At 36.5% G+C, this 27259-nt stretch overlaps 1 protein-coding gene across 2 annotated transcripts; it reads left to right on the forward strand.

Annotated features, from left to right (window-relative positions):
* Window positions 1–17222: 17222 nt before the first annotated feature.
* Window positions 17223–27165, forward strand: DDA1 (DET1 and DDB1 associated 1). Of its 2 annotated transcripts, none has more exons than XM_072404585.1 (5): window positions 17223–17355; window positions 22147–22227; window positions 25442–25493; window positions 25576–25637; window positions 25793–27165. In XM_072404585.1, the coding sequence occupies exons 1-5, from the start codon at window positions 17353–17355 to the stop codon at window positions 25898–25900; spliced, it is 306 nt and encodes a 101-aa protein (XP_072260686.1). In that variant the 5' UTR covers window positions 17223–17352; the 3' UTR covers window positions 25901–27165. The 2 variants fall into 2 exon arrangements, with proteins under 2 accessions (XP_072260686.1, XP_072260685.1); XM_072404584.1 differs by lacking the exon at window positions 17223–17355 and adding an exon at window positions 17376–17438.
* The last annotated feature ends 94 nt before the right edge of the window (window positions 27166–27259 follow it).

A 27259-nucleotide genomic window follows, 5' to 3' on the forward strand; every position in this document is an offset into this window, starting at 1 on the left:
CATACAGAATCTGAGTGAATCCCTCCTAGAGGTGTGTGCAGAGAGCAACACAGAGAATAAAGCACCTATCAGCAGCCATTGCAGACAGGCAGCTACAGCCAATAAGGGAAAAAAGAGTAACTTAGTAACAGTGCTGTGTCCTGTCAGTTGGATAGGATGTGACAGTTAACTCCTGCTTTGCTGATTTTACTGGCATAGTTTACTGTGAAAATGACATTCACAAATATTTATTTGTAGGTGCAAAGCCTTGTCCTATGAAGAATGTGTTTGTATGTAAAAATATGTGCAAATAATATTTAATGCTGATTTCCAACATTATAGCTGTTGTATCAACATTTTTCTGCATAGAGTAAATTCTGTTTACATGTTGTCACATAATATTAAAGTGGAAATGTGTTGTGTATTGCAGTGTTGTTATTCTGAATGTCAAATAACATCTACTTTGTCTTCATGTACCTAATGATTTTAGATTAGCAATACCATATTTAGGAACTGATATACCTGAGAATTGGGGTTACAGAAGGAAAACTTGTCCTAAATAATTTACAGCTGTCAGTTTTCTATCAAAGGTAAACAATAACAGGTTTACTGGTAAACTTGTCACTGCCGCTGACTGAGAACCCTTTTTCTTTTAGCAATTATTTGTTTAGGATCAATATATATATATATATATGAATATATATATATATATATATATATATATCTCAATCATACCAATATTAGGTAAATTACCCCTTCTTTCACCTTGCAAGCTCATATTTTATGACTCATTTATGTGTTTTGATAATGTGCATTACCATGATAGTAACCATGACACAGTACACACATCTTGTAGCGCCATTCATTTTTAATGCCATCCCAATGCATCAATTTATTTGTAATTTTGCTTTGTTAGAGTGTGTTGGCAGCCTATTTATTTCAAATAAACTGCCTTAAAGCAGAACCAAACCCTAAAAATTAAAAATTTAAACCAGACAAGTCTTTTTATTGCAGAAGGCTTGTCTGGAATAAAATAAACATACCTGCCTGATTTTTTATTTTACACTCACCTATCCTTGCTCTGCTGAGGGCATAGGGATGTTTATCCAGTTTTCTTCCAGGTGTTGGATCTTCGGCCATCTTGATTGGCAAGGCGCAGGCGAGCAGCAGTGACAGCAGGCCTGGGGGATGACGAAATACCTGGCATATACAAATATCCTACAATGAGCTGTACACATGCAGCTCAGTGTAATTCAAAGAATAATATAGCACATGTTTTATTACAGAAGGGTCATCGCATGTCCCTCTACAATAAAATTCCTGGTTGCTTACAGTTTTTAAGCTTAGAAGTATAGCTCTGTTTTAAAGAATGCACATTAATGAACAACATAAAACATACAAACTCAGACAGTGTCCCTAGACATTGTTAGTGAGCTTTATACATAGATGAAATGTATTGATTAGAGATGTTTTACTTGCAGACTCTGGCATATTTATGGAGTTGGGGCAACAAAGAAGTTTGTGTGATAAAGGAAGGTTCAGTTGTAACTTTCCTACCATTGTATACAGTTGGATTTCTGGTAGAATAGTGGTAACATGAAAGTGTCAACAGGTATCTGTCTATTACAACACAAAGCCACATTACAAGAAAAGGCTATAATTTCTTTATAATAAAGTATAAACTATTTTGCAATCAAGACAATGTACACGTATTCCAGAAAGCCTTCATTCTGTAGAATTACACAGAAATTTTCTTTTTCCGGTACATTTTAGGAACACAGGATAATGGTTCTAATTTTGCAGAACAATTTTATGAAAAAACTTTGGCAGGGACTCATATTTAAAACTTGGCACTACATCAACCAGAAATCAATAGAAATATTGTTTTTGCAGGTTTTGGGGGAAAATAGGGATTGGCAGTATATATACCATAGGGTCATTATTTTATCTATATTTTTAGGGGAAAAAACTGCTACTGCTAATGTGGATGGAGACCTTGGCTGCAGGAGGAGGACATGCCATTGGACATGCCACATCCCCCTAATGTCAATCTCTGCCTCTGCCAGCCATAGTTTATAGATATTTTATTGCAAAAAAGGAAGGGACGAGTACTAAAACAACCTTAACAGCAATAGACATTATGGTACAAAGTGTTCATGTGATGTTTTGTGCAAAAAATATATTAAAATTTTAAGAAGATACAGGCGAAGAACAAACTGAATGCTAAACTTTAGAACAGATAAGCATCAATTGAAACTGTAAGCAAGCAACAGTACTATTAACATAATATTAATAAAAAAAAACCTAGACTAACAGAAATTACACAAAATGCACTAGGAAAAAACAAAAACATTTCCATTTAATTTCTTCTGTCAATGTCTCTGCTTTTTAATTTCTGTTCTTTCTTCAAACTCATTCCTCTTCTTCTCTTTTTTCCAGTGTGTCTATTTTTCACACTCTAGCTCTGAGTCATCCAATTATCTAAAAACTACAACTTTCTAACTGCAGGAACACTGACATTTATGTCACATTTTCATTGGTTGCTATGACCTGTTTCTGGGGAAAAGGAGCTATTTCATTGGCCCAGACAGTAAAGTAAGTGTTTTTGCAAACATTCAAAACACAAAAAGATGTTGATTTAGACTAAATTATCTTTCAAATCAAAATTTGAGTTCAATATTACACCATCAACATTTATACGTTCAATCCTAGTTAGATGTGCATTAATGTTACATATAGTGAAAGGGACCTTGGAAACAAGCATTGCTCTGGGCTGAAAACTAACCATTGGTCTTCTGATGTATCTAATACTAGAAATCCACAAAAAGTAATAATAGCTAAAAAGTAATTTACTAAGAAAATTACTATATCCCGAACCTTATTTTTTACCTCAAAGTATCCTCTAAATGTAGCCCTAAACTACAACCTAATGTCAAAATCCAACTTTAACCAGTTTAACACTCAAATCTAATAAAGAAGGATACAAGGAGAAAAGTCCATCCTTTATCACATTGAATAATATTTCTACGAAAAGGTACGACTTTCCAAAATACACAATAAAAATTATTCATGAAAATACAAATGTCACTAGTAAACAGAGACAGATCCAAAATAGCAATGTATAAATCTGTAAACAAGTGCACTAAACCTTTGTTTACACCTCAACATGCCATTAAATAGATTTCATCTTACTTAAATCTGAACAAGGAATGTCCTAAAACTCTGAAATCATTGATATTTAGAAATAGTATATAATAAATAGATAATATTAGATAAAATATGATATAAATGATATATTTATGATATAAATTGGATATATATAATATAGTGGGTAAACTAGATGGAATAGTAAAAACATGGCACCAAAGTTGCATATGTTATCAGTACTCAGAAATAAATATATATATATATATCTATATATATATATATATATATATATATATATATATAGATATATATCTATATATATATATAAAAACACACAAACACACATATATGCACAGTATATATACAAATCAGTAAATACTTACTGCTTTACAGCGTGTTGTATCCTAGGTTGTATGGAGGATTGTGTATATGATTTCTTTATGTATCATTTAGTAGTAGCTGTGATCTTCATCAAACTAGTAATTATGCTCTGCTCCTCTCTTATTGGACAGTGAAAGATTATATCTTGATGATGACACACTTTTATTAGTACACCTGTGAAGAAAGTATTTTTGAGTTGATGACATCACTAAAACAAACATATTCATAATACACTAGATAATACCCAACTCTTTTTCTCTTTAGATCAGATAAATAAGAAAATGAACAACAGTTAAACAATTTTTATTGCTAATATTCAAGCTGAATTAAAGATAAAACTAATATTTCCCCAAACAGTGGGTCCCCCTCCCATCTGCTTGTCTATGGGTAGAGAGTTCAGGAGAAAAACTTACCTTATATGTAGCTTCCCCAGGAGCTAGCACTCTTCTCTTCAACTGGCCAGACCTTATAAGCAACTGAGCTAGCAGTCTGATTGCTGACATTGTCCCCTTCAATGCAGATCTAAGATTTCCATATTGTACAGGAAGATGCTGATCACCCCCACCATACAATGATGTGGTACATTGGCAGCACAGAAGTGTCACTTGGTACAGGTGCAACTTATTTTTTTTTTCTACCCATGAACAAAACACTAAACGAAAAACTTAACATTGTCGAGGGGGACCCAGGGCAAGGGTAAATATTAGTGGTTTTCAGCTTAAACAAAATCAACATTATAATAATGAAGATAGATGATCATTAATATTCTAACTTTCAAAAGTGGGATTTCTGACGCTTTCAGAATCCATTGACAAACTAGCTATGTCTCAGAGGAGCTCACAATCTAATGTTTCTAATATAGTTATAATCCATTAACATATGATTAAGGTTGACAAATTAGAGAGGAAGATACTTTACCATCAATGTGTTTTTAGAATGTGAGTGGAAACCTACGCAAAAACACGCAAACTCCATGCAGTTAGTATCTTGACCAGGTCCAGGGACCCTGGTTTGTTCTACAAGGCAACAGTGCTGTCCAATTGTAGATTATCTGTATTGTGCGCTGGTAAATGAGGAGATTGTCTCCTCCATGGGAAAATGGCATTAAATCTGAAATAGATTCTATTCCTTTCCCACTCCACCCTAAATGTAAGTGATGTTTTCTTGCACAGGTGCAGCCTAGGTAAGCGTGACCCATAACAAAATCAATGAGGGAGTCACCGGCCTATAATTTTAAACTGAAATTGTATTTATCCTTTAAAAGCTGAAACAAGCAATGTAAAATATATGATATATATTATAAAGGTAAACTGTATCTAAAATAAAAAGATTATTTGCTGATTGGGTAATTAGAATAGGGCATTGAGCTGATTTGTGCAGATATGATCACCTTTTAGAAAGAACACAAACTGAAAAGGAGAAAGCAAGCATACCGCCCAGCCCTTCCTAAGAATATATGGCTGCTCAACATATATCTACATCACAATATGTCTGCCAACAACCTCCAAAATTATGAAATGAAATAGAATTAGAGGTCCATTTCTGGAGGCTTTTTTTTTGTCTTTACATTAAAACTGTGCCACGTGAGCTGTGTTTTCTACTATCAACAGAATACAATGTTCACTCTGATCAGCTTGTTTTACAGCTTGCCGTGTGCTGCATTCCTATCATCTGAGTTCACACGCAGAAGTTTGATATTATAGAGCGCTTCTGCTATTGCATAATATATTTATAACAGCTTTTTACACATGGATCATCAGTGAGTGAATTACATCATTAAATGCACTAGTACATTGTGCTCTATGTGTGTCTACTGCTAAAACAAATATTACTGTAAATATTACTGTACTTTACTAATATATTATAATAAAAGAATTAAGAAAGTATATAATGTATATAAAAAAAAACAAATATTACTGTAAATATTATTGTACTTTACTAATATACTATAATAAAAGAATCTAGAAAGTATATAATGTATATAAATAAGTATATATATAATGCATAATTCCCATACTGTGGTGCATAAGGTATTACTATCACTGGTGAGTCTGTCACTGGGGGTCTTTTACCGAGGGTCTGTAAGTGGGTGGTTTGTCATTGAGGGGTCTTCTATTGAGGGGTTGGAGAGTGATGGGTTTGTCACTGAGAAATCTGCCTCTTTCTGTCAAAGTAACCCAAGCTGGCTATGCTTCCCATTATAACATTGTGAGCAACTAATTTCTTTTCTTTAGTAGGGTGGGTTACACATATGTTACTGAACTGGGTGACAGCAATCCTGGTGAAACCTCTGTGTCTAATTTCACTTGCTTTTTTAAATCTTGTCTCAAGGAAAATGTGGAGTGCCTAAAAATGATAATAATTTAAATGACAACATAATAAAAAATGCATTTAATTATAAAAAATAAACAGTATAAAAATAAAAGTGCTTTAGACATAAAAAATATCCCATAGTGCAGACATTGGGATTAATTTACAAGGGTAAGGATCTTTACTTTATCTTTGTGACTCATAAAATCTAACTAGATAAAAATATGTGTCACCTTTTCAAAAAAAGATCCTTATTATTGTTTTGCTAGCTTTTGTAAATTAATAAAGCCTAACACATCAAGTTTCAAACCTAAATCATTTGGGGGGTCTATTTATAAAGCAGTGATTCTGACATTCGCTGAAACATCCCTGGTGGAGGATCTTCCAGGGCAATGTTTCAATGGTAGTAATTGATTCTTTCCCAAGGAGTGTTTTAGTGAATGTCAGATTCACTGCTTTGTAAATGGATCCCCTGAAGTCCAATGAGATTTTAAATTTACAGTTACATAGCTGAAAATAATGATCCTCATCTTTGTCTAAAGCGTATTATTTTGAGGCTATTGCTTTCCTTTCTTAAGAATGTTTTTTGCAATATGTTTATTGTGCATGTTCATAATACACAAAAAGAATAATAAAGGTTCATAAATCATTCATTGAATTAAACTGAATACAGAATGTACTACAAGGATTCATAGGACAGGACAAGTCTGCAGTGGGTGCTGACTCACAAGAAAGGTGTCACCTTGTGCCTCTGTCAGTGGAATTTCTTATGTAAGGTGCGAGAAGCAGTTTAACAGGGAAGGTGTTTTATTCACACAGAAGATAAGTTATAAGTAAGCACATTAAAATGTATGGCAACATTATAAGAATATGGGACATTATAAAGGTAGACAATGTTTTTGAGGATCTGACAATGTCATTTTAAATATTGTATTTATTTGTTTTTTTCTTCAAAACCTGTAGATTATACATGTATGGTCACCAATTTTTGAGTTAACAGCCAAGGTCCTAAACATGGTATTATGATCCACATTTCCGGGGCTGGGTATCTGGAGGACCTCTGGAAGTATGTAGTTTTTCTGTAACTAAATTAAAGCTAAACTATAGAATAAAGGTGTAAATCTCTAATCTTAAATCCCTGCTTACCTTTAGGAGGCTAGTAGTGCCTTCCCAGCACTTTCACACTTGGGTGCAATGTGATTCTTGCCCAGGCCGTGTGACATGTTTTCAAATTTGTTTTTTCTATAAATTTATGAATTTATTATAAGACTGTTTTCATCAGTTTTTACTGTTTTGTTGTAAAGAAGCACTGTTTTTAGCAATGTTATTTCAAAAGTATAAATATAATTAGCAACACCGTCACAGCAACACTACACAAAAACATAGACACAAAGGGCCTAGTATTATTAAAACTCTGAAGAGACAGGAAAGACTGGAAAAGATAGACTATCATTGGAGAACCTGAGTGATTCAGCAAATGTATTTTTTTTTTGTCAAAATGATGATTGATCCTAGATTGTAAGCTCTTTGGGGCAGGGTCCTCTCCTCCTCCAGTGTCACTGTCTGAATCTGTCTGTCATTTGCAACCCCTATATAAATCCTGTTTATTATTATTATTATTATTATTATTATTAACCACCTAGCCGTTAAGCCCGACCTTGGTACGGGCAAAAAAAAATGGCTAGGATGGTTAACTCCGTAATTTTGTCACATCCTTACCTCCATGGTCCCGCTGTGCACATCCAGCGTCGTTTTCCTATTCCAGCGTCGTTTTCCTATTCCAGCGTCGTCCTCCGTCCATCGTACAATTTAAAAAAAAAATTTCATGAAAAACAGTGGATCACTTTTGGTACAGAAATCTAGACCTCAGTGTAACGCTCAGGTGGTTAATAATAATAATAATAATAATAATAATAATGCTCAAAAATGCTCAGCAGGTGTTTGAAAAGTCTATTAAAGTAAGTTGACAAGTGAGATCAGGTCATGAGATACATGTTGTGTCTTAGCGCCAACACCATACTTCACCACAATGCCAGCTTAATTCTAGCACAAAACGGCCTTTCAGCTGCCCCAAATAATTTAATTTATAATGGCTGACATTTTTTTCTGGAGATGTGAAACACAAGGAAACAACCTTCTCGACCACTTTAAAACTATATGTGAACAAGCCCTTAATGTCATTATTGATTTGCAAAAATACTGGGCATCATGAAAAATTACCTTAAAAAAAAAAATACTTTTTTCACCTTTTTTTAAATTTCCTGATCTTGTTGAATCTCTGTGCTATCAATCTCCTAAGCCTCCACATCCACCTAATGGTCGTAAGGCATTTCTCAGGCTGGGTTTCCTAGCAGTAACATAAATGGACCATATCTGCATAATGGGTGTTTAAACGACCACTTGTAATCTTAATGTGACAATGAAGACGCATGAATGGGAAAAAGAGACAGAACATTATCACCATAAAACTGGAAGTATCTGAAACAAGGACCTTAATAAAAGCAAGATCATATTTTATTCATAAAAGACTGAAAAAAATCAAAAAGTAACTTTTTTACATTACAGTAACATGTTGGTGGCATATTTTTAAATGTTTTACAATATTTTCACATTGAATTGCATTAAAAATGTGTGAATCAACTTTTATTAATGACTCATTGTTCAATTAAATATAATTTAAAACATTTGTGTGAATTGGGTGAAACCTGTATAAGGAAACCCCATCACATTTGTATGATATATATATATATATATATATATATATATATATATATATATATATACATATATACATATATATATATATATACACTTTTGGTTTTCTATATACTTTAAGCTCTTCAATTTATGTTCTTCAAATTTTAGAGACCGTTATTTGAGATTTGACTGTCCAGGCCTTTGCAAGTGACTACAAAGCCTAGCAAAGGAGTTATTTTTTTTTTTGTTTTTGTTTTTTAAATTGAAACTGCTTTGCAAAACACATACAAGCACTTCAAATGCTAAGATTGGGTTGGACACTGCAGGTAAGGTCTAAAAAAATGTGATAATGCTGACACTTGTTAAATTATAAAAAACATATGGACCCATTTGGTGCAATGTTATCCATTTTTTCATGCCGATATGTTAGGTTACTAAAAGATCCCCTTTAACAGTAGGTTTTCTTTAGCAACATTGATTTGTATACTGCATGCATCAATACAATTCTGAAAGAGGGAGGACTCTTTTCAGGGACTGCTGCCAGTTGTCATTTACAGAGCTGGCTTTCAGAGTTTGCTAGGGCTGCAGTATTTCTGCAGAGAGCTAGAGTGAGCTAAGCAGTTCTGAGTCTGCGGCCACCTTGGAGCAATATAAAAAAATGCTCTATAACTCATTGGCAGCCCTTGCAGTTGGCGTATATTTCTCAGCACGGGGTTTTTCCTTCAATGTAGAATGTCCCTTCAATCTAAGTGACGCTTAGCTGTTGAATGATGTACCTAAAATAGCTTGTCCTACCATGAACAATCATGAAATCCCATCAAACACTTTACATAGGGAGAAATCAAAATGGAGGAATGTTTTTTTGCTAAAATTTCACAATTTTGAGAAATGCAGCTCAACGTTTCAAATGCAAAGCCGTTGTACATGGTATTGTCACAAAAATGACTGGAGTAGGTGGTGGTGGTGGTGTTTGGAGGGGATACATGTTCCAAGTGCAAAAATGTGCATGGTAAACCCCCTTTTATTTTTAATCTAACATATCTCGTTCATTAACAAAACAAATGTGTTTTTGTATGATGGAGGCTTGTATTTGGTAGCCTTTAGAGACATAATCGATATTTATTTTTCAATTTGTAGGCCAAAAAATGAAGAATGCATATATGCACTGTATCTTCTGATTAATCTTCTGATCTTCTAATTCTGATCTTCTGTTTATTTCTCAGGTAAGTATGACCTTAACTGTGTATTTTCTTTAACTGTTTTATTTATTGGCATCAAATAGTTTGACTTTCATTTCTTGTTTGGTCTTAGATTTTAATGAATTAAACTCATGAGTGAGAAAATGCAAACAAATATTTTGCATTTTTTTAGTTTTACCAAAGATAATGATACCAATGATAATAGTAACAATAGTAATACTTCACTTAACCGTGAGCTGATCAATGAATCAGAACCTCCACTGTCCAAGTTACAATTTTATTTATCTTTTTAAAAAAACTCATAATAATGGTCCGTGGGATATCAAATGATGAATGTAGTGATCCATGAGGTCTGAAACATTGGCGACCACTGCTCTAGTCCATAAAACAAGGTAGCACACACAATTTCGTGCACTATGTTGGGATTGGGGTAAAGTTTGAACTGTCCCTCTACTGCCTACTAACAGTCATAGTCACATTGATCTAAAATTAAACATTTCAGTATATATATATATATATATATATATATAAAGTAACATCCTGGACTGAGAAGCTTTTTTTAGTCACCTGCACTAACCTAGAATCCCTGCACCATAACTTTAACCTCAGCATTACAGCCAAGGATGCCGGTTGCAGCAAACTCCTGAAAAAAACAACTACACTTCCCAGGAAGCATTGCGCCCAGTACAAAGCACGCTGGGGAGAGAAAGATGCGCATGCGCAAATTTGGCTGTCATTGCTCCAGCATGGCGGTGTTTGGAGGGCTGAGCAGGTAAAGAGCAGAGCAAAGTGATGGGCAGGCTATCGGTGGCGGGTTGGGGGTGATCGGTGTTACTGGGGGTGTGAATTTGCATTCACCTGGCGGCTCTGATAGTTGTTTATTGTCATGTAACTGCGATTGACCTTGTGTATGAGTGTCAGGGAGCTGGAGACACACACTGGGTGGTTAGCCCTGGTCAGTATACAATGCAGATGATTTGTTTTTCAGTTTATATATATATATATATATATAATAATGAATAACTGGCAGGTCACTGGAAGCTGATTTGCTGACTTTAAAAGATAGCTCTTATTCCCCTTATATATAATGTACAGAACACCTATATATATGTGCAAATTTCATTCCATTATTTGAATTATATAGCTTATAGTGTATATTAGGACAAAGTGTTTCTATTGTTTTAAAAGCAAAAATAAAAACTGCTACCCAGTTACTTTATTGCTGCCAGTGTCACGCCTGGGATATTTCACTTTACTTCCTATCCTGAGGTTGTAGCAGGAAATAAATCTTTACAAATGAAACAGAATTCCCAGCATAGATAATGGTTGCTAGGACAAATAGAGGAGTGAATTGGGAAATAGCTATATAAATGAGACAGAGGGCCTAGGGCTACCTTCAGATGGGCAGCTGACTTCTCTAAGGTCAGGGAGAATTAACATGCACAAGTTTTCACTGATCTACAAAAGTGGTGCGGCACCTAAAATAGAACTCAAATTCCGTTTTTGAAAATGTTGAATCGGTCAGGTTAATATTACAGAAAGGAACAGACAATGTCCCTTCTGTAATATTCATTTTTTACCTGTTTATTGCTGCGGGGGGCTCCTCTGGAGAACATGCACAGCTTAGCCTTGGCAATCCTGATTTCCCCCTGCGCTTGCTAGCTTTTTAGCTAGAATTTCCACAGTATTCAACCTGGCTGCAAACATGTTTTTATCTATTGAAAAACAGTTTGTAGGGCATATTTCCCTTTATCGCCCTCTGACAAAGAAATGACCAGTCTATAATTGTAATAGTAGGTTTATTGTAGGTGTGAGAGACATAATAACCACAAAAGAACCCTCAAAAACCCAGTGCTCAAAAGTTAGAGCTTGATGTGCATTGTAATGAGTGAAGTAAGTATTTGATCCATTATCAACCAGTCTGGAGACTGGCTAGGCCACTCCAGGACCTTCATGTGCTTCTTCTTGAGCCACTCCTTTGTTGCCTTGGCTGTGTGTTTTGGGTCATTGGGTGGTTACTGAAGAGTTTGGACATGATACACTTGGCTTAAAATATATTTATATACCTATTTATATATATATATATAACATTTTTGCAGTGTGTGTCCAACTAGGGAGATTTCTCTTCACTTCCTGTTTTGACAATTTAACAAGAAATGGGAAGAAATATACCCAAAGTGAGAGTAATTACTGACAGTTGTGAACTAAACATTTTTCCTTTTGGAGGATTTACCTTTATCTCTTGTCTCTTTACCTCTTTATCTCTAATGACATATACAGAATGTTGGATTTCTCCTCCTTTTTGAGTCAATCTCCCCAGTGGGGGCCATTAATTATGACAGGGGTTGTAATCCTTCCTTACCACACTTTAATGAGACAAGCTTGCCAGATTAGACATTCTTTTAATAAATGTATGTATCCAATCAGTAAATTATGATCGGTGTCTCTCAGCAAAGCTTTATTAATCTGGAAGTATATGGGACTTCTGGGTCACCTGTAACCTTGGCCTAGTGAACTATGTCCCTGTATGTGGTGCTGCTTGAGCTTCTATACACTTTTGTCAAGTGTGGATGGCCAATGAGAACATCAGGGAGACAGTTGCAATCTCTGCTATGCATGTGTCAAACACGTTAAATGTTTCATGCACTTTATAACAGGGGCATCCAAAAATCAGACATGTAAGATCTGTTGTCACAACCCATTTATTGTAAATGGGTCTTCACTGGACCAAAAAAAAAACAAATGTATTTTTGGCCAGTGGAAAGAATGCCCCCTTACAGCGGTGGCTCCAATACCACCTTTATAGATAAATACTTCATTGGAGTCATGCAACTGGCTTTACCAAGTAGTGTTGGCCCCAGATCTATGCAGGCATCATCATAAAGGAGATCAATCAGTGGCAGTGTGAAGAAGCCCTCACAACCTCTGGAGAAACCCTGGATTAGAATGACTGCTATATTTTATTATTTTTCTCCCAATTTGTTTTTGAAAGTCATAATACTGCACTTACATTTTTTTTTATATTCATAATATACAAAACCTAACACATTTTTGTTTCTTGTCTATTCAAGGCTGCTGTGGAAGCCATCTTTGCCCACTGTATTTACACAACAGAGGACATTATCAAATGTATTTCGTAGTTGGAACCTGGGAGAGATGCCCTCTTCTTCCCTTCCTGCTGGAAACAGCATTCTGTCGCGGGCTGTACCATCTCATTGGAGCCTAATTTCTGTCCGCACCAAGAGGAGGGGCATGGAATACCAGCCTAAGTTCCTGAAGCGGCAAAGAACCCATGGATGGCTTACACGAATAAGCACAAGAGGAGGCATAGAAGTAATCCTTCGCAGGAAGCTAAAGGGAAGGAAATCACTGACTGTCTAAAAAACAGTGTTCCGTCAGATATTTGTTTTCTGGGTATTTACAAAGTAAACTTGTCCTAATGCTTTGAAGAAGCATAACACCAATTTTTGATTCATAGTAAAAAATCTGAATCTAATATTGTTTTCATTTATTAAAGAAGTTCCACATTTTCCAGCAGAAGTAATGTTTTTTGTAGTGCAGTAAGTAAAAAGTAAGACCATTTGCTTCTTGCCTTACCATTCTTCTTATGTCTTTGTAGGTTTTAGATATATTTACACACAAAAGGAATGTGAAAGTAATTGCGGCTGTTTACTTAGCAAAGTGAATAGGGTGAAGCTCTGAATATCCTATCATATGAAAAATTATATCCTTTTGATAGTTTTCTTTATACATTGGGTCTTAAAAATGAATGTGAATTTACCTTTTTCACTAACAGTTCACATATCTAGGTAAGGGACCTCTACTCCACTGGTAAATCAACCCCATAATTTAGATACAATAAAGCTTTTGGCAAAACAATTCCAATATATATAGATATTTTCTACATATAGAAGCTAGAACATTGTTCAATGTACCCATATATTAATGTTTGAGGAAGTTGGGTCTTTTTCAAAAACTCAGTAGCTTCTTAAGCAAGCTTTTCACCATGTCAGTAACACACAGCCTTAGGTTTCTTTGACATAGTTTTGCAGTGGAGTGTTTTATGGATCTCTACCATGTTCTTAATGTACACCAGGGTACATAGCCTTATTCAGGGCACAAGAATACAAAGCATTATTATCTGATATTTGTTGGTATGTGACAGATGGCCACTATGGTAAATGCAGATTGTGATCTCTTGGGGAAGGGGGGTCTATCTAAAGTTTGATTTCCCAGTATCACTTACTGTAATGCACATTAATCATCTTCATCGTGGTAACAATAATCATTTTAGTGGCACTCCAGCACTAGTACAGTAGCGACAACACACTACAGAAAACCACACTGCACATTTTCAATGCTGTGCTTTGTGGTGCAGCACATAAAAAGGAGGTCCAAAACAGAAGAGCTACCTTAAGGTAGTGCACAACAATGTATTGTGGACATGTTAATGTAAATATGTACAGTCCCGTCATCTTAGACATATAATATACACAGCTTATATTTATAATATACACATAAAAATTTGTTTCCTTGCTGCAGAATTGTATCCCTGCCGCAAGACTTCTGCTTTACAGATGCAGCTTAGGAGATGGTGTTCTCAGGATTTCTGTCTCCAATACTTTACATGGAACACTTTGATAAAGCTATTGTCCAGTTATTTCTGGTTATGAAGGCATGTGTAATCCAACTTCACATGTTGACGGTAATTTGGAAAAAAACAAGGATTTTGAATTGGGAACTATGATTGGTTTTCATGCAGACATGAAAACAAATAGCCATGAATTGTGATGGTGGAAGACTACTGTGCAGCTTTTAGAAGACGGAGATCAAAGGAGGTTATTGTACAAAAATGCACCAATACAATACAGTCACACACTCCAACAAATGTAAGAATGGGGTCCGCTGTATATTACAGAAAAGCTGGCAGAGGCTTCTGTGTCAATGAAGGTGAAGAAAAAAAAGCAAAGCATGCATTTTTCTGAGACACTATATTCTTGCCCTGCATGCCAACTTCTCCTTCAAACATTGTTATGCTTCCACTCTTCTAGCACTACCTACAAGTATACTATTTGTATAAATACATCCTTTACAAATTTTTAATTAAAAATAGGCACAATGCTTGGAATCCAAGAGTGATCTTAATATTATACAAACCTGTACAAATAATAATGTTGCCAGATTTAGGCCTTTTTTCATCTTTCCATGCATTCCTGGTTCAGGTAAATACATCTTTGCAGCTTCCTATCCTCACCAAAGTTTGAAAAGATATCTCGTTTTATGATGACAGGTTGCCTTTAAAAATGGAGATTTCATAGTAGCTGTCAAAGATCTATGTGTCTTTTTAGACCATCCTGGCTCCAGCTCAGCTTGTAGTAGGAGCCCCAGTCTGTGTTGATAATGTATAGGGATTTTCTGCTGACTAATTGGTTTATGATCCTTCTGCCCTTCTGTTAGCAGCAGAGATGCCTCATAATATTGATCCCCAGGAGTATCCATGAGTATAAGCTAATGCTTTTAGCTGCAGCAAACAGAGTATTCCTACCAATTAACCGCTGGAGAGCTCCCTGTCCTTTACCAATAAATGCAAGTAAACTAAAGTAAACTGGGTTGCAAATAATAAGAGATTTTCGTACATTGGTAAATTATTCTGTTCTAATTGAAGTCTAACTGCCAGATGATTTTCTTTAAGTTTTGTGTACAGTTAGGACTCCAACTAATGCCTATTTTTCTCCATATTAACATATTACATTGTTTCTGAGCCAGGGTTGCTAGGAGTTCCTTGAGCAATGCGTAGTTTGACTCTCAGATCACTTAAGCTGGCACCAATGATCATTTTGAGTAACTGTTAAGATGACAGTCTTCCCACTGGCCAGCAATGTAAGAGGCATTCCTCCTACTGACCACTACAGTATTGTACTGTGAGCTGTGGATATAGTAATTATAGCAGGGGTTCCCTGAAGACCTGAAAGATATTACAAACGTTTCCTCATGGTAAAAATGTTGAGAAAGGGTGATATATTGGGTTGGGGTACCTTCTTAACTTTTACGAAACACAGTAGTCTGTTGCAAAATACAGTGTGTTGCAGTGCCATTAACAATCAACAATACCACATTTAATCAATATTTTATTGCAAGTGTTGTCCCAGTGCAATATGGTGAATGGAACCTCTATCCAAATTTTCTTCTGTCTGTACCTCTAATATGGAGATTCCCTCCATGTATTTTTGCCTAGTAACCCCCTTGTAACACCAAGACCTGGCTTCAATGTCACTGGAACAAAAAAAAAGACTTTTAACGAACTGATTAAAAAAAATATTTTGCTGGAAACGGGCTTAGAATTGTTAAAATGCACCTAGATATGATAAAATCCATACATGAATCATCCATCATGAATATAGAAACACATGGAGCTATATACACTACGGCCATGTACACAAGTTAAAAAAGAAATTTCTCAGCATATGCCCTATCAATTAACAGAGGATCTGTGCATTAATCTGACTCTCGTTTTATGGAAGGTTTTTGATGAATAATAATAATGAATGGGTCTTCGTACCTGGGAAGGTCGGTATAGGCCAGGGGTCAATCTATAGTGACGATTTTACCTTATTGGCCCCCACTGCCCTTTTTGATGTTCAGGACACTGGATTTCTTCTTGCAGGTGACGTGGACAGTGTTGTGTGGTCAGTCACATTACTTGGCTAGCACTGACTGGCAATGGTGAAGTTGATATTATTATTAAACGGGATGTATATAGCGCCAACATATTACGCAGCGCTGTACATTAAGAAGGGCTTGCAAATGACAGATGAATACAGACAGTGACACAGGAGTAGAGGACCCTGCCCTGAAGAGCTTACACTCTAGAAATTGTTATTGATCATCTTTAAAGTCTGCCTTAGGATTTCAGTCTCTGTGATTTTTTTTCCTCCAATAGGCAGGAAGGTAACAGCACACATAACTCCACACATGCTCTATAATCTGTATTTAGGCCAGATCTGAATGCTGGGGTGGTTAGTATGCAACAGTTGCTAGCAGGCGCGGACCCTCACGCTAACACAGACAACGTTCTATAAATACCAACGGAATAGAACATAACGTTATAACGTTTATTTATTATTTATAAATAAATAAACGTTTATAACGTATATAATTTATAAATAATTTAACGTTTATTTATTTTTTATTTACTAAAGTTTAACGGTTTCTGTATTGAAGGTCTTGAATCCCACAGCTAGTGACAATGACATTTCTCAGCCACCAATCCACCTTACGCGCGCATTCCTTGTTGACCTGTGCAGGATACATCACGTGGTTACCAACATTTATTAACTACATTTCCCAGAAAGCCTTACTCTGAACTCAATTTGCCAACCAGCAGCGATCTAGCCTCGAAAGTACACGCCTTTTCCTGTGCTACCTATCCTGTTCACGTCACTTGAAGAGGACATAGAGAACCAATTAGATACATTGAACGCTGACAGAGAGGATAGTTAGCCAATCAGTGACGACTTTTCGGGAAGAACGTAAGCGCAGTGTCCAATGACTGGAGGATTTGGCAGGGAGACGCTATCGCGGCGAGTTTGTGTGAGCGGGTGAGGCCGGAGTAGCTGTGAAGAGGAGGAGGTAGTAAAAAATGGTATGTGGGTACATTAGTACGCAGGATTAGAGGGCATGGGGATGTCCGAGGTACAAGGTGCAATGTGGTCTGGGGAAATGCTGGTACGTGCAGAGTTTGAGGCTTTGCATCTTTGGGTGCTGTGAGCCTGCATGTCATGGGGTGGGGGGCATACGTAGGGAGTGTTATTTTCAGGCCAGGGTACGCTGGTGAGGAAGGACAGTAAGGAGTCTTGGGGTGCTTTCCTCCATCTTTGTGGCAGATAGAGGCCTAGTCATGTTTGTGTGATGGGAAGGAGGGCTGTGGTAAAGTGTGCACTGCCTGTTAATGCTGTGTATGTCTCTTACCATGTGCAGCTGTCGCCTGATTGTCCTGTGCATAGGTTTCTAATGACATGTATGAGCAGATTGTAACACCCGCTGTATACATTGTATCTCCGTGCATGTGATGAGGCCTAATTCATCTATCAGTTTAATAAAATACGACAAGGGTGCATCACAGTGAATGGTGTGCAGGGGCTGTTTTCTAGAAGGTAGAGAAGCCTGTCCCCTGCCAGCATGCACTGGACACATGGACTCATGTTCTCTGTGATTTCTAACATGTATCTGTCCTCTGTTTTATTGTTTGTAAAGCTTTAGGCCGCTCTCATTATGGACTCTGCTGGCTTTTCTAAAAAAAACTGCATGACATTGAATACAGCGCCTTTGATGCACTTGAAATGTATTTAGAATATTTAAACTGAAGGTTCAGTTTGTCTTTAACAAATGTGTGTCATGTTAAAGGATCCTGATAACAGCATAGTGACCACATTACTAAACAGGATTTATATGGCGCCAACATATTACGCAGCGCTGTACGTTAAATAGGGGTTGCAAATGACGGACAGATACAGACAGTGACACAGGAGGAGGAGAGGACCCTGCCCCGAAGAGCTTACAATCTAGGAGGAGGGGGAAGTATCTCATAATTGGACCTCATATACTTTATTATTACTTTGTGCTAGGTGTTCATCTTTACTTCTTGATTGGTCAGAGTGACATAACCCCGTGTGAGCACGTGGGACTTTGTTCATGCCTGGCATTATACACCGGCTTGCATGGTAAAAAGATGCAGACAGGCAGGTAAGTATGTTTTATTGCTGAGGGGACATTGACCCCCTGTCTGCAATAACAAAATCCGGACTGCACACAATTTACATTGTGGAACTATATGGATATTTGTCTTTACTGTATATCACACAGATAATTATGGTTCAAAATGTAATCTTACTATTCATACATTTATAATAAAACAGCTTCACTGATCCTTAAAATCCTTATTAAACATTTTAAGGAAAAGTACACTTTTAGACCTAAAAAACATCTTCCTTTTTCTGGGTCTAAGCACTGAAGAGGGATAGAAGGAAATGCTTTCTTTAAGTGATGTACATATTCTATAAGGTGATTCTGTAAACCGCCGTCCTCTTTTATACTTAACCAGTCTGCTAAATGGCAGCCAAATTCTTTGCTGTATTTGCAGAGCTCCAGGTACATTGAAAGCCCCATACTGGCTATCGTGGTTACTACCGCTGAGCATTACAGACCAGCGTAGTTTTATGGGGGTCAGTGGGGAGTTTATGGTTTAACAAGTCTGTAAGTGTCAGATGTCAGTGGCATTGCAAGCAATGCAAGGGAACAGTGAATTGATTTGCTGCCCAAAGTATTGGGAATTATATATTGTTTTACATGGCACAGCTGCCGAATATTCTTTATATTAGTGACAGGGCTGCTCTAATTTTATTTTAAAAATGAATTTTGATCTTTTGAAATTTATACCTTTAATAAATGCCTGATGATCCTGCTTTAGTTGTTTCGTATAGAATGGCAAATCTTTCCTTGTCTCTTGATCTCTCCTACATGGATGATGAAAGCATGTTTTATCACTTTTACCATGTGGAAATCTGCCCAGAGTGTTGGCATCCACTTGTAGTATGGGCATTGTAAAAAATAGTTTACATGAAAATGAATGGGTCTGTTTTTGTGCAGGCTTTAGGTGTTTTCATGCATTTGTTCAGAAGCTTAATGTAGCTTCTAGGGTCAATTTACTGTCCAAATGCCTCCATAGACTGTCATTCAGCTGTCCATAAAGCTTGTGCAGGCATTTATGAGCTTTTGCTGCAGGATTTTATAGTTATTTTTTAAGCCAGGGAATTGCTTGCTGTATGGAAAAACACATCTTTTTGTAGGCGTTTAAAAACCAGAACAAGCGCCTATAAATGGCTGTACAGCCATGTTTTTCATCAGCAGGTTTGGAAATATCCTAAAGGTCGGGAGAGATTTACCAGCACTAAGGTACAAAAAAGGTGGTAACAGTGTTTGGAAATAGGTGTGTGTGTGTTTAATTGATATACCTTGCTTCAGCAAACAAAAATCTGTCCATTCCATCCTTAGGCTACGTACACACATTAGACTTTTGTTGTTGGAAAGGATCTTTCACAATTCTTTCCAATGACAGACTGAAAGATGCATGCACGAGTTCTGTACATACAGCGTTCTGCTCAATGGAGAGCGAGTGGCACCCCATTGCGCTCTCCCCCCTTCATTTGTATTGCAGTCGTACGTTCATGGATCTGTCAGGACGGGTCCATGAATGACATCAGACGATAGCTGTACACACGCCAGATTCTCTTCCGATACTACCCCTGAAGAGAATCAGACCAGAATCATTCATTTTGTTTCTACAGTAAGGTTTAAAAGCAGCTATCTATCTATCGAAAGCACCAAATTAAATAGTATCTATTATATAATAAACATAACTACTTATGTGGTGGGTAGCACAGGGAGCCAAAAGGCTTTACTTTAGTATCAATATCCAAACCTTTATTCCATTTCAGCTTCAGGATGGATCATGTGAGAGTTGGTTCCACTTCATGTAGAAAACACAGATACAGGAAGGGTAAAAGCCATCTGTGCCAGTTCTTTTGCTCCTGACAACACTGTCGGCTCCTAAATCTTTCTCAGTGGGTCAACAGCTTGTGTTTTTTTACTTTAACCAAATAGGAGTGTAAGGAAACTGAAACTGTAGTAGCACCAAATAGGAGCCCGTTCTTCATTTTTTGGATGTTTGGCTATAGATGCACATTAATGTACATGTGCCGACAAGAAAAATACTAAAAGGAGGCAAAGGGATTAGGAGCTGCTATTTCTTTAGTCCTGTTATTGACTTGAAGATAGGAGGAATAATAGATAGGGGAGTAATCTACAGTAAAAATAGGGTGGGGGGGGGGGGGGGGGGCATTCAGGTTACTAACTGGGCTTTACTGTCTGGCTGGACTTTGGAGTAGACAAAAAAAACTTTCTGACCAGTGAAACAGTTTCTAGGTATGTTATCAAGCTATATACCCAGCTGGAGCTTGGTGTTGGGGATTGAAAAAACAATATTTTGTCCAGCACATTATGAAATTAATTTACCCAGAGTTTAAAATGACAGCCGCAGTTAGGTTATAGTGAATCTTCATTCAAGACAGATTTAGCTATATTGTTTTCTATTGCCTTAGCATTCCCAGCCCTATACAACCCAGTCAATGCAGATACCAAGCACTAAATTAAGGGTAGCACTGATTATTACGCTCCATACCTAGAATATCCGGAGGCCTTAAACAGAGGCTTAGGGATGAGGGGATAGTAGAGGTAGGCTTTTTTTTATAATTTTCCCTTTACTATCTGAAACAACCTTGTATGCATTTTTTATTTTGAGGCTCTTTTATTGCTAAATTTATTAATGACAGGTTTGCTTTTGAAGGCAAACAAGACAATCAAACACTCGCCTGCCTTTCATGTATCTTTCTCATTGGAGTCTTGCATTTTAAAAGATTTTCTGCAGCAACACACATAATCTGGTCGATAAGTCTTCTAACTACATTTATTTGTGATTCTTGCTCAAGACAAAATTGCAAGTAATATTTAAAAAGATGTCCTGGACAGTGCTCAATTGTGTTGCAGCTAGTTTTGCCCAATGTCTACTTTTAGATTGTATATGTTATATATAGGTAAAATAGATTTGTCTTTTAAACACTAGCAAATTAATTTTAGCTAGACAAAACACTGTTGTATAGGGTTGTCCAAATCCCCAGATTTTCTCACAAAAATTAGCTGAAACTTCTGACTTTTTCCAGTACTGCCACCTGCTGGTGTAATTGTGTTTTGCATGGCACACATAGACTATTCTTAAATCAAAACTCCTGTGATGGACAAATCTTAAACTGAGCTGCATATGCAGGGAATTGCGTCATACTGGCCTGGCGTAGGATCACAAATCACTGCCAAAGGACTGTGGAAGGAGCAAGACGAGGAGAGTTTAGCTAAATAATCATGAATAGGCAAGTAAGGTTGCCTGCTTGCTTCTATTTTTTTATTTTTAGGTTTAGTTCCACTTAAAAACTGTCCTATAACTTAGTAAAGAAATGCTACGTCTGAGACTCTGGAAGTTGGGGAACATTTTATATCTTTTTTTCTTTTTTCATGGTGGACATTTCACTGAGAGATGATATACACTGACATTACTGATCTGGTTCTATAATATCCATGTTTTCTGGTTTGTGTTCTGACCACTGACCCAGAATGAGAATACAGCTCAGGTGTTCAGTAATAATCTGAATGTTTGTTCCGGGTGGGTGACACCAAAACCTCAGCTTTATATCCCGGTTATCCGTGTTCATTACAATGAGTTCAGCAATGGCAGCTTATATGATCTCTCAGTGCTAGGTCCACTTTAAACTGTGAAATATGCTGCTTGCAAATAAACTTTTTTTTTCACTTTTATTTTGTTCTACAGGCGGATTTTCTGAAAGGCTTACCAGTTTATAATGAGAGCAACTTCAGCCGATTTCATGCAGACTCTGTGTGCAAAGCTTCAGTAAGTTCCATCAAAAAAGTTTTTTTTGTTTGTTCTATTCTAGAAATCTTCATGTTCACAATAAATATATCCACCACTCCTGTTCACAGACCTTTCCTAAAACATGACCGGCAACATGAGCGAAAAAAGAATTGGCCTCTTATCAGCCTGAAAATGTCCAATAGCTGCCTTCCCAAAATTACATGGAGGCTGATATTACTGGCATTTTTTTCTGGAAATGCAGTTTTGACTGGCTGTCATCTTGAACATTCTGTTTTTTTTACATATCACTAACCCAAAACCCACATGCCGATAAGGATTTCTGACTTGCCTATCATTCACTTGAATGACTTAACACCTAATGGAGAGCACTCAGGTTTATCATTCAGCGCTAATCCACCAATCTTTACTGTGCTTCCTCTTCTTTGAAGCACAGCCAGAATGACATTTATTTTTATACAAGTTCACTTAAATAACCTAAGGTATTATTAATAGGTAATAGGGTGTGAGTAAAGAAAAAAACATTAACAAAAGTAAAGTCATAGGGTCAGTAAGACAACCAGGTGAGCAGCATTTCGGAATGAAAGCTTTTTCAACTTAAAAAAAGTTTACTTTGAAAGTGTAGACATTTGCACTCAAATAAAAACATTTATTGTAGATGCAGCACTCTGAAGTCACTGTTTAGTCACATAACAGCATTTAGTTATATTCAGAATTGCTTACATGCCAAACATAAATGGTTTATTACCTGACCATGTGGTGCTGTAGGTATATTTTGTGATCTGACTCTGATGGTTCTCTTAACATACCAATATTCAATGAATTGGTTTGCAAAAATTTCTTAAAAATCCTTATTACCACTATTGTTCTTTGGTGGGTCTTCAACACATGAAGTTGGTGTCATGTAGGCATTGGGTTAATATTTCTTTAAAAAAAAACTTTCTAACTACAAAAAAAACTCTTAACTGTAAAGCAATTAATGAGTCCTGTAGTTTGTTTATGGGCAGTAATTGGGTCAGCTGCCCTCTAGTGTTCAACCAGAAATGGTGAAATCTACAAGTGGCCCTTACACAAATTGGACTACAAAACACTTTTTCAAAGTAAGAACATTTTTTTCTAATAGAGAAATATTGTTTAAAGAAATAGAATGTGCAGGGCTACCCTACAGTTCCTTTAAATCCATAATCTATACTTTGATTTGCACATTAATAAATATAGAATACGTTGTTCTCCTCAGCCATTTTTAGCCGGGCGCACCGCTTGGCTGTTTTTGGGTAGTTACTGAAAAGTTGGGTTACAATGCAGGGCCACCATCCGCCTACAGTTTCTTCCCACCAAGCTTAAAACATTTTTTGGGAAGAATACTGGAATAGATAAATATATACTATTTTTTCTGGTTCCAGACCTCTACTATGCCTTTCATGTAATAATTTTTTTAAATTGTTTTTATTAAACATTTATGAAGCTTTAAACATTGACAAAACCAGAACAAAATGATCATGCAGGATAATTGATTTTCTTTTTATAGACCAATATGAAAGTGCCTGCCTGGCAAAATTAAAAAGAAAAAATGTTCAGTACATCTTTCCATTTTCCACATTTTTTTGTCGTCTTTTTAACGATCTTTATATACAGAAAAACTTTTAGTGATCTATCAGAATTCCTCTGTGCTCCAGACTTCCTGTTTGGGGGCTTTCATTCCAGTAGTGGCAGTGTTGTCAGCCCTGTCTGACTTCTTACCTTCTTACCAGGGAAGACCACAATGTTTTTCATAAATAGATACACATTGTACTTTTTAGGGGCAAAATAGGACAATTTTGCATTTAGTGAAAGTATCTCTCGCTGTGTGTGTGAATATATATATAAATATATATATATTTTTGAAACCTGCACCTTAAGTAAAAAAACTGGGAGTAGAGAACCCTGTGTTTCTTGGAGCCACTTATTAGCTTCGCCTTTTGCTGAAGCTTACAAAAGAATCTCCCATTTTGTTCCAAATGTGACAGGTCATTGAGGTCTCCTCTTTGCCATTTATTTTGTTATCTTTTTAGACAGCTCTTCATAGCCTTGAGGTTAGTTTTCTTTTAGTGTGCATTTTATTTTCTTGGTTCTGATGTTGTGTCCCCTAACAAACTTTGTTTTACCAGCTTTAGGCTTCTGGTGTTGATGTCTAAATGACACTATCCTGAGAACAATTATAAGATTACTTCCTTGGAGGGTCCCATTTATCTTTTGTTTGATGACGGTTCATAGTGTTACAAGTCCCTCATCTGGAGGTTTAGCAGTATTGCACCTAAGTAAAGTAATTTGATTGCATTGCAAATAAATTAATTGGTGTCCTTGTTGCCATATCTTACTGCGAGTAAATAGAATATTTTTTTTTCTGAAAGCTGTCATGGGGTTTTAGCAGAATTTTCATTAGTGACAATTGTTCAAAGTTGTGTTCCATCATGCAAAAATTAATTTAATATACTTGTGAAAGAGTCACACCTGAAAAACTTATCTTAACCTATATCGAAAGTCAAAACATCACTTCCAGTAATAGACACATAAGCAGTAAATGTAAATGTTTTTCCTGGCTCTGGCTACATCTTTGGGTGTTTTGTCAAGCCATTTACATATTTTAGTCTTAGTTGGGTTTCTTTTTTCCCTTGTCAGTATCCTCCTTTCATATACTGTCTTCTTTTGCTAGCTATCTTCCTTTTACTGGTCAGACGATGTGACTTTTTCTGATGTAAACTTCAGGTGTAAGATAACACAGGCGGCTCTTGAGCTGCAGTCATCCCTCATTTTCATCTTGGGTCCTTGGCGTTTTCTGTTTTTTTCCAACTTCTTATTTGGCTTGCTTTAGTATGTTTTGATACGCCATACAAACATTTGAATAGAATTCTAGGGTATAAAATGAAGCCATCCGTGGTAATGTTCAAAATATATTGAATAAAACGTTCAAATAAAATTGCCTAGGCTCAGCCTGTGTTTTTTTTTGTGTGTGCATTATATATGGCCACCAGTAGATGGCACTATTGTCTTTATGTAAGGTGTTCAGAACAGCTTAACTTTGATAGCTATGATTTGTCAAACCAGAGACAAATGCAGTTCCAGGACATGCCAGTAGGTGTTACCTGATTATAAAGAGATTCTTTTTCCAAATGCTCGTTGAGGGCAGACTAATGATAATGCTGCTTTGATATCTTAAGAAAAAAAAATATTTTACAATTGGGTATGTGTTTTACAGAACAGACGGCCCTCAGTTTACCTCCCCACAAGAGAATACCCTTCAGACCAAAGTAAGTGAAACATGTTTTCCCATAATATCTTTCCATTTGTCAAGGGTATTTCATATTAATTATTTTCCTTCATTGCTTTCAGTTATAGTAACAGAAAAAACAAATATACTCCTGCGATACTTACACCAACAGTGGGACAAAAAGGTATGGATTTCTTTGTGTTTTGTAGAGGATGACCATGTATGTGAAAATAATATTTGTTCATGTAATTTTTATTCTATCTGCAATTTTTTGTTGTTGTTGCACATGTGAATATAATAATGTATGATATTTACTATACTATTTTCCTGTTTTCAAAGAATGCTGCAAAAAAAAGAGACCAAGACCAGTTAGAAATAGGCGAGACATCTGCCCCTCCACGAAAGATTGCGCGGACAGACAGTCAAGAAATGAATGAAGACACATAGGAGCCTCCTGCAATCCTTCTCATCAACTTTCCAGTTCACGTCTGTTTTTTCCTCCATTCCAGCACAGGGTCAACCTGTGTTGCTGGGGGTATCGGCCTTTTTGTCTGAATACGTCCCACTTCTGTTCGGATTTCATAGGAGCCAAAATTCTATTTATTTCTTTCAGATTTTATTTATGCTGTTCTAAATCTTGTTTTGAGAACAGGTGGTAACATATTTCCCCAGGTTTGCTCCCCCCCTCCATTTTTTTTTCTTTATATAAGACCACCTGCTACTCATCACAAAGGAGTGCATACGATTTTTAACTTCATTTGTCCTGGTTATGCTGGACTCTGCTTTAGCCATTTTGCTGCCGGCTGCGACCGAGTGCAGCCAAAGTTTTCTGGCAGTTGGTGGATTCATTTATGTGAAAATGGTTTGCTATCAGTTGCTGGTAAAAATCTGCTTCAGTTAAGTTTAAGAAAGTTTTGCAAGTTCATAATTGACAGTACTTGGCCTCAGTGCATTTTGGGAAGGGTTAGGTAGCACTTGCATGCAGTATTTTTTTTTTTTTTTTAATTTCTCAGAAGCATCAGACACTGTGTTATTGCAGTTTAGAAAAAACATGCCACCTTAATGAATTGTTGGCTAGTTTGTTTTGACTGTTTATTGCTCCCGTTTCCCCACTCAAGACCTAAGTAGTGACTGACGTGCCATAACAGGGTTTCACGTTCTGTTTCCGAGATCTCTGCATGACCAACATTATTTTTTGTGAAGCATTGGACTTTTGTATAGCTGTCTTAGAATAATCTCTACACTGTGTCATCAGCTGAGAGCCTTTGTGTTTTTCCACGCAGTGGTATCACTAGCTTACATGAGAAGTTGGATATGCCCTCTGATGGAGACTGTTAACAATTGTAACACAAACACACTATACTCACCTGGATGATTACCAAGTACAGTTACGTGGGATATCGGCTTCGTAACTTACATCCTAGCAAAAAAAAAAATCAATTAAACCAATGTTAACCAACTACATCTCATTGATTCTTTTGTATATTTTGCTTGTCTTTTTTAAGGTCTGTAGAGCAAAGCAACTGTTTAGCCATGTAATCTGGAATGTTCCTGGAGCAAGTTTGACACTCATCAATAGTTGCCTGAACGCTTAGATAGTGCTTCCTAATTAGAAGTATTGCCTAGCAATTTTTGTTGCACACTAGTCAACCATGTTCTATTCTGTGATAAAGAATAATCCTGTGGCCTTCCAATAAACTCTCTGAAGCAGAGATGGTCTGCGTTTCCAATCCATTTATACACATATTACCTTATAATTGTGTAGAGGTATTTTTATATTATGTTTAACTACACGTTCAGTTTTCT

Source organism: Pyxicephalus adspersus, chromosome 3, assembly GCF_032062135.1.
Source record: "Pyxicephalus adspersus chromosome 3, UCB_Pads_2.0, whole genome shotgun sequence".
Lineage (NCBI taxonomy): Eukaryota > Metazoa > Chordata > Amphibia > Anura > Pyxicephalidae > Pyxicephalus > Pyxicephalus adspersus.

What these genes read in the sequence shown, in the direction of transcription:
- DDA1 (XM_072404584.1), top strand. Translation starts at nt 17,391, where the DNA reads ATGGGGATGTCCGAGGTACAAGGTGCAATGTGGTCTGGGGAAATGCTG. An exon ending in TGTGGTCTGGGGAAATGCTG is followed by an intron (nt 17,439 to 22,146) that starts GTACGTGCAGAG and finishes TTTGTTCTACAG; the next exon opens with GCGGATTTTCTGAAAGGCTT. An exon ending in AGAATACCCTTCAGACCAAA is followed by an intron (nt 25,494 to 25,575) that starts GTAAGTGAAACA and finishes CATTGCTTTCAG; the next exon opens with TTATAGTAACAGAAAAAACA.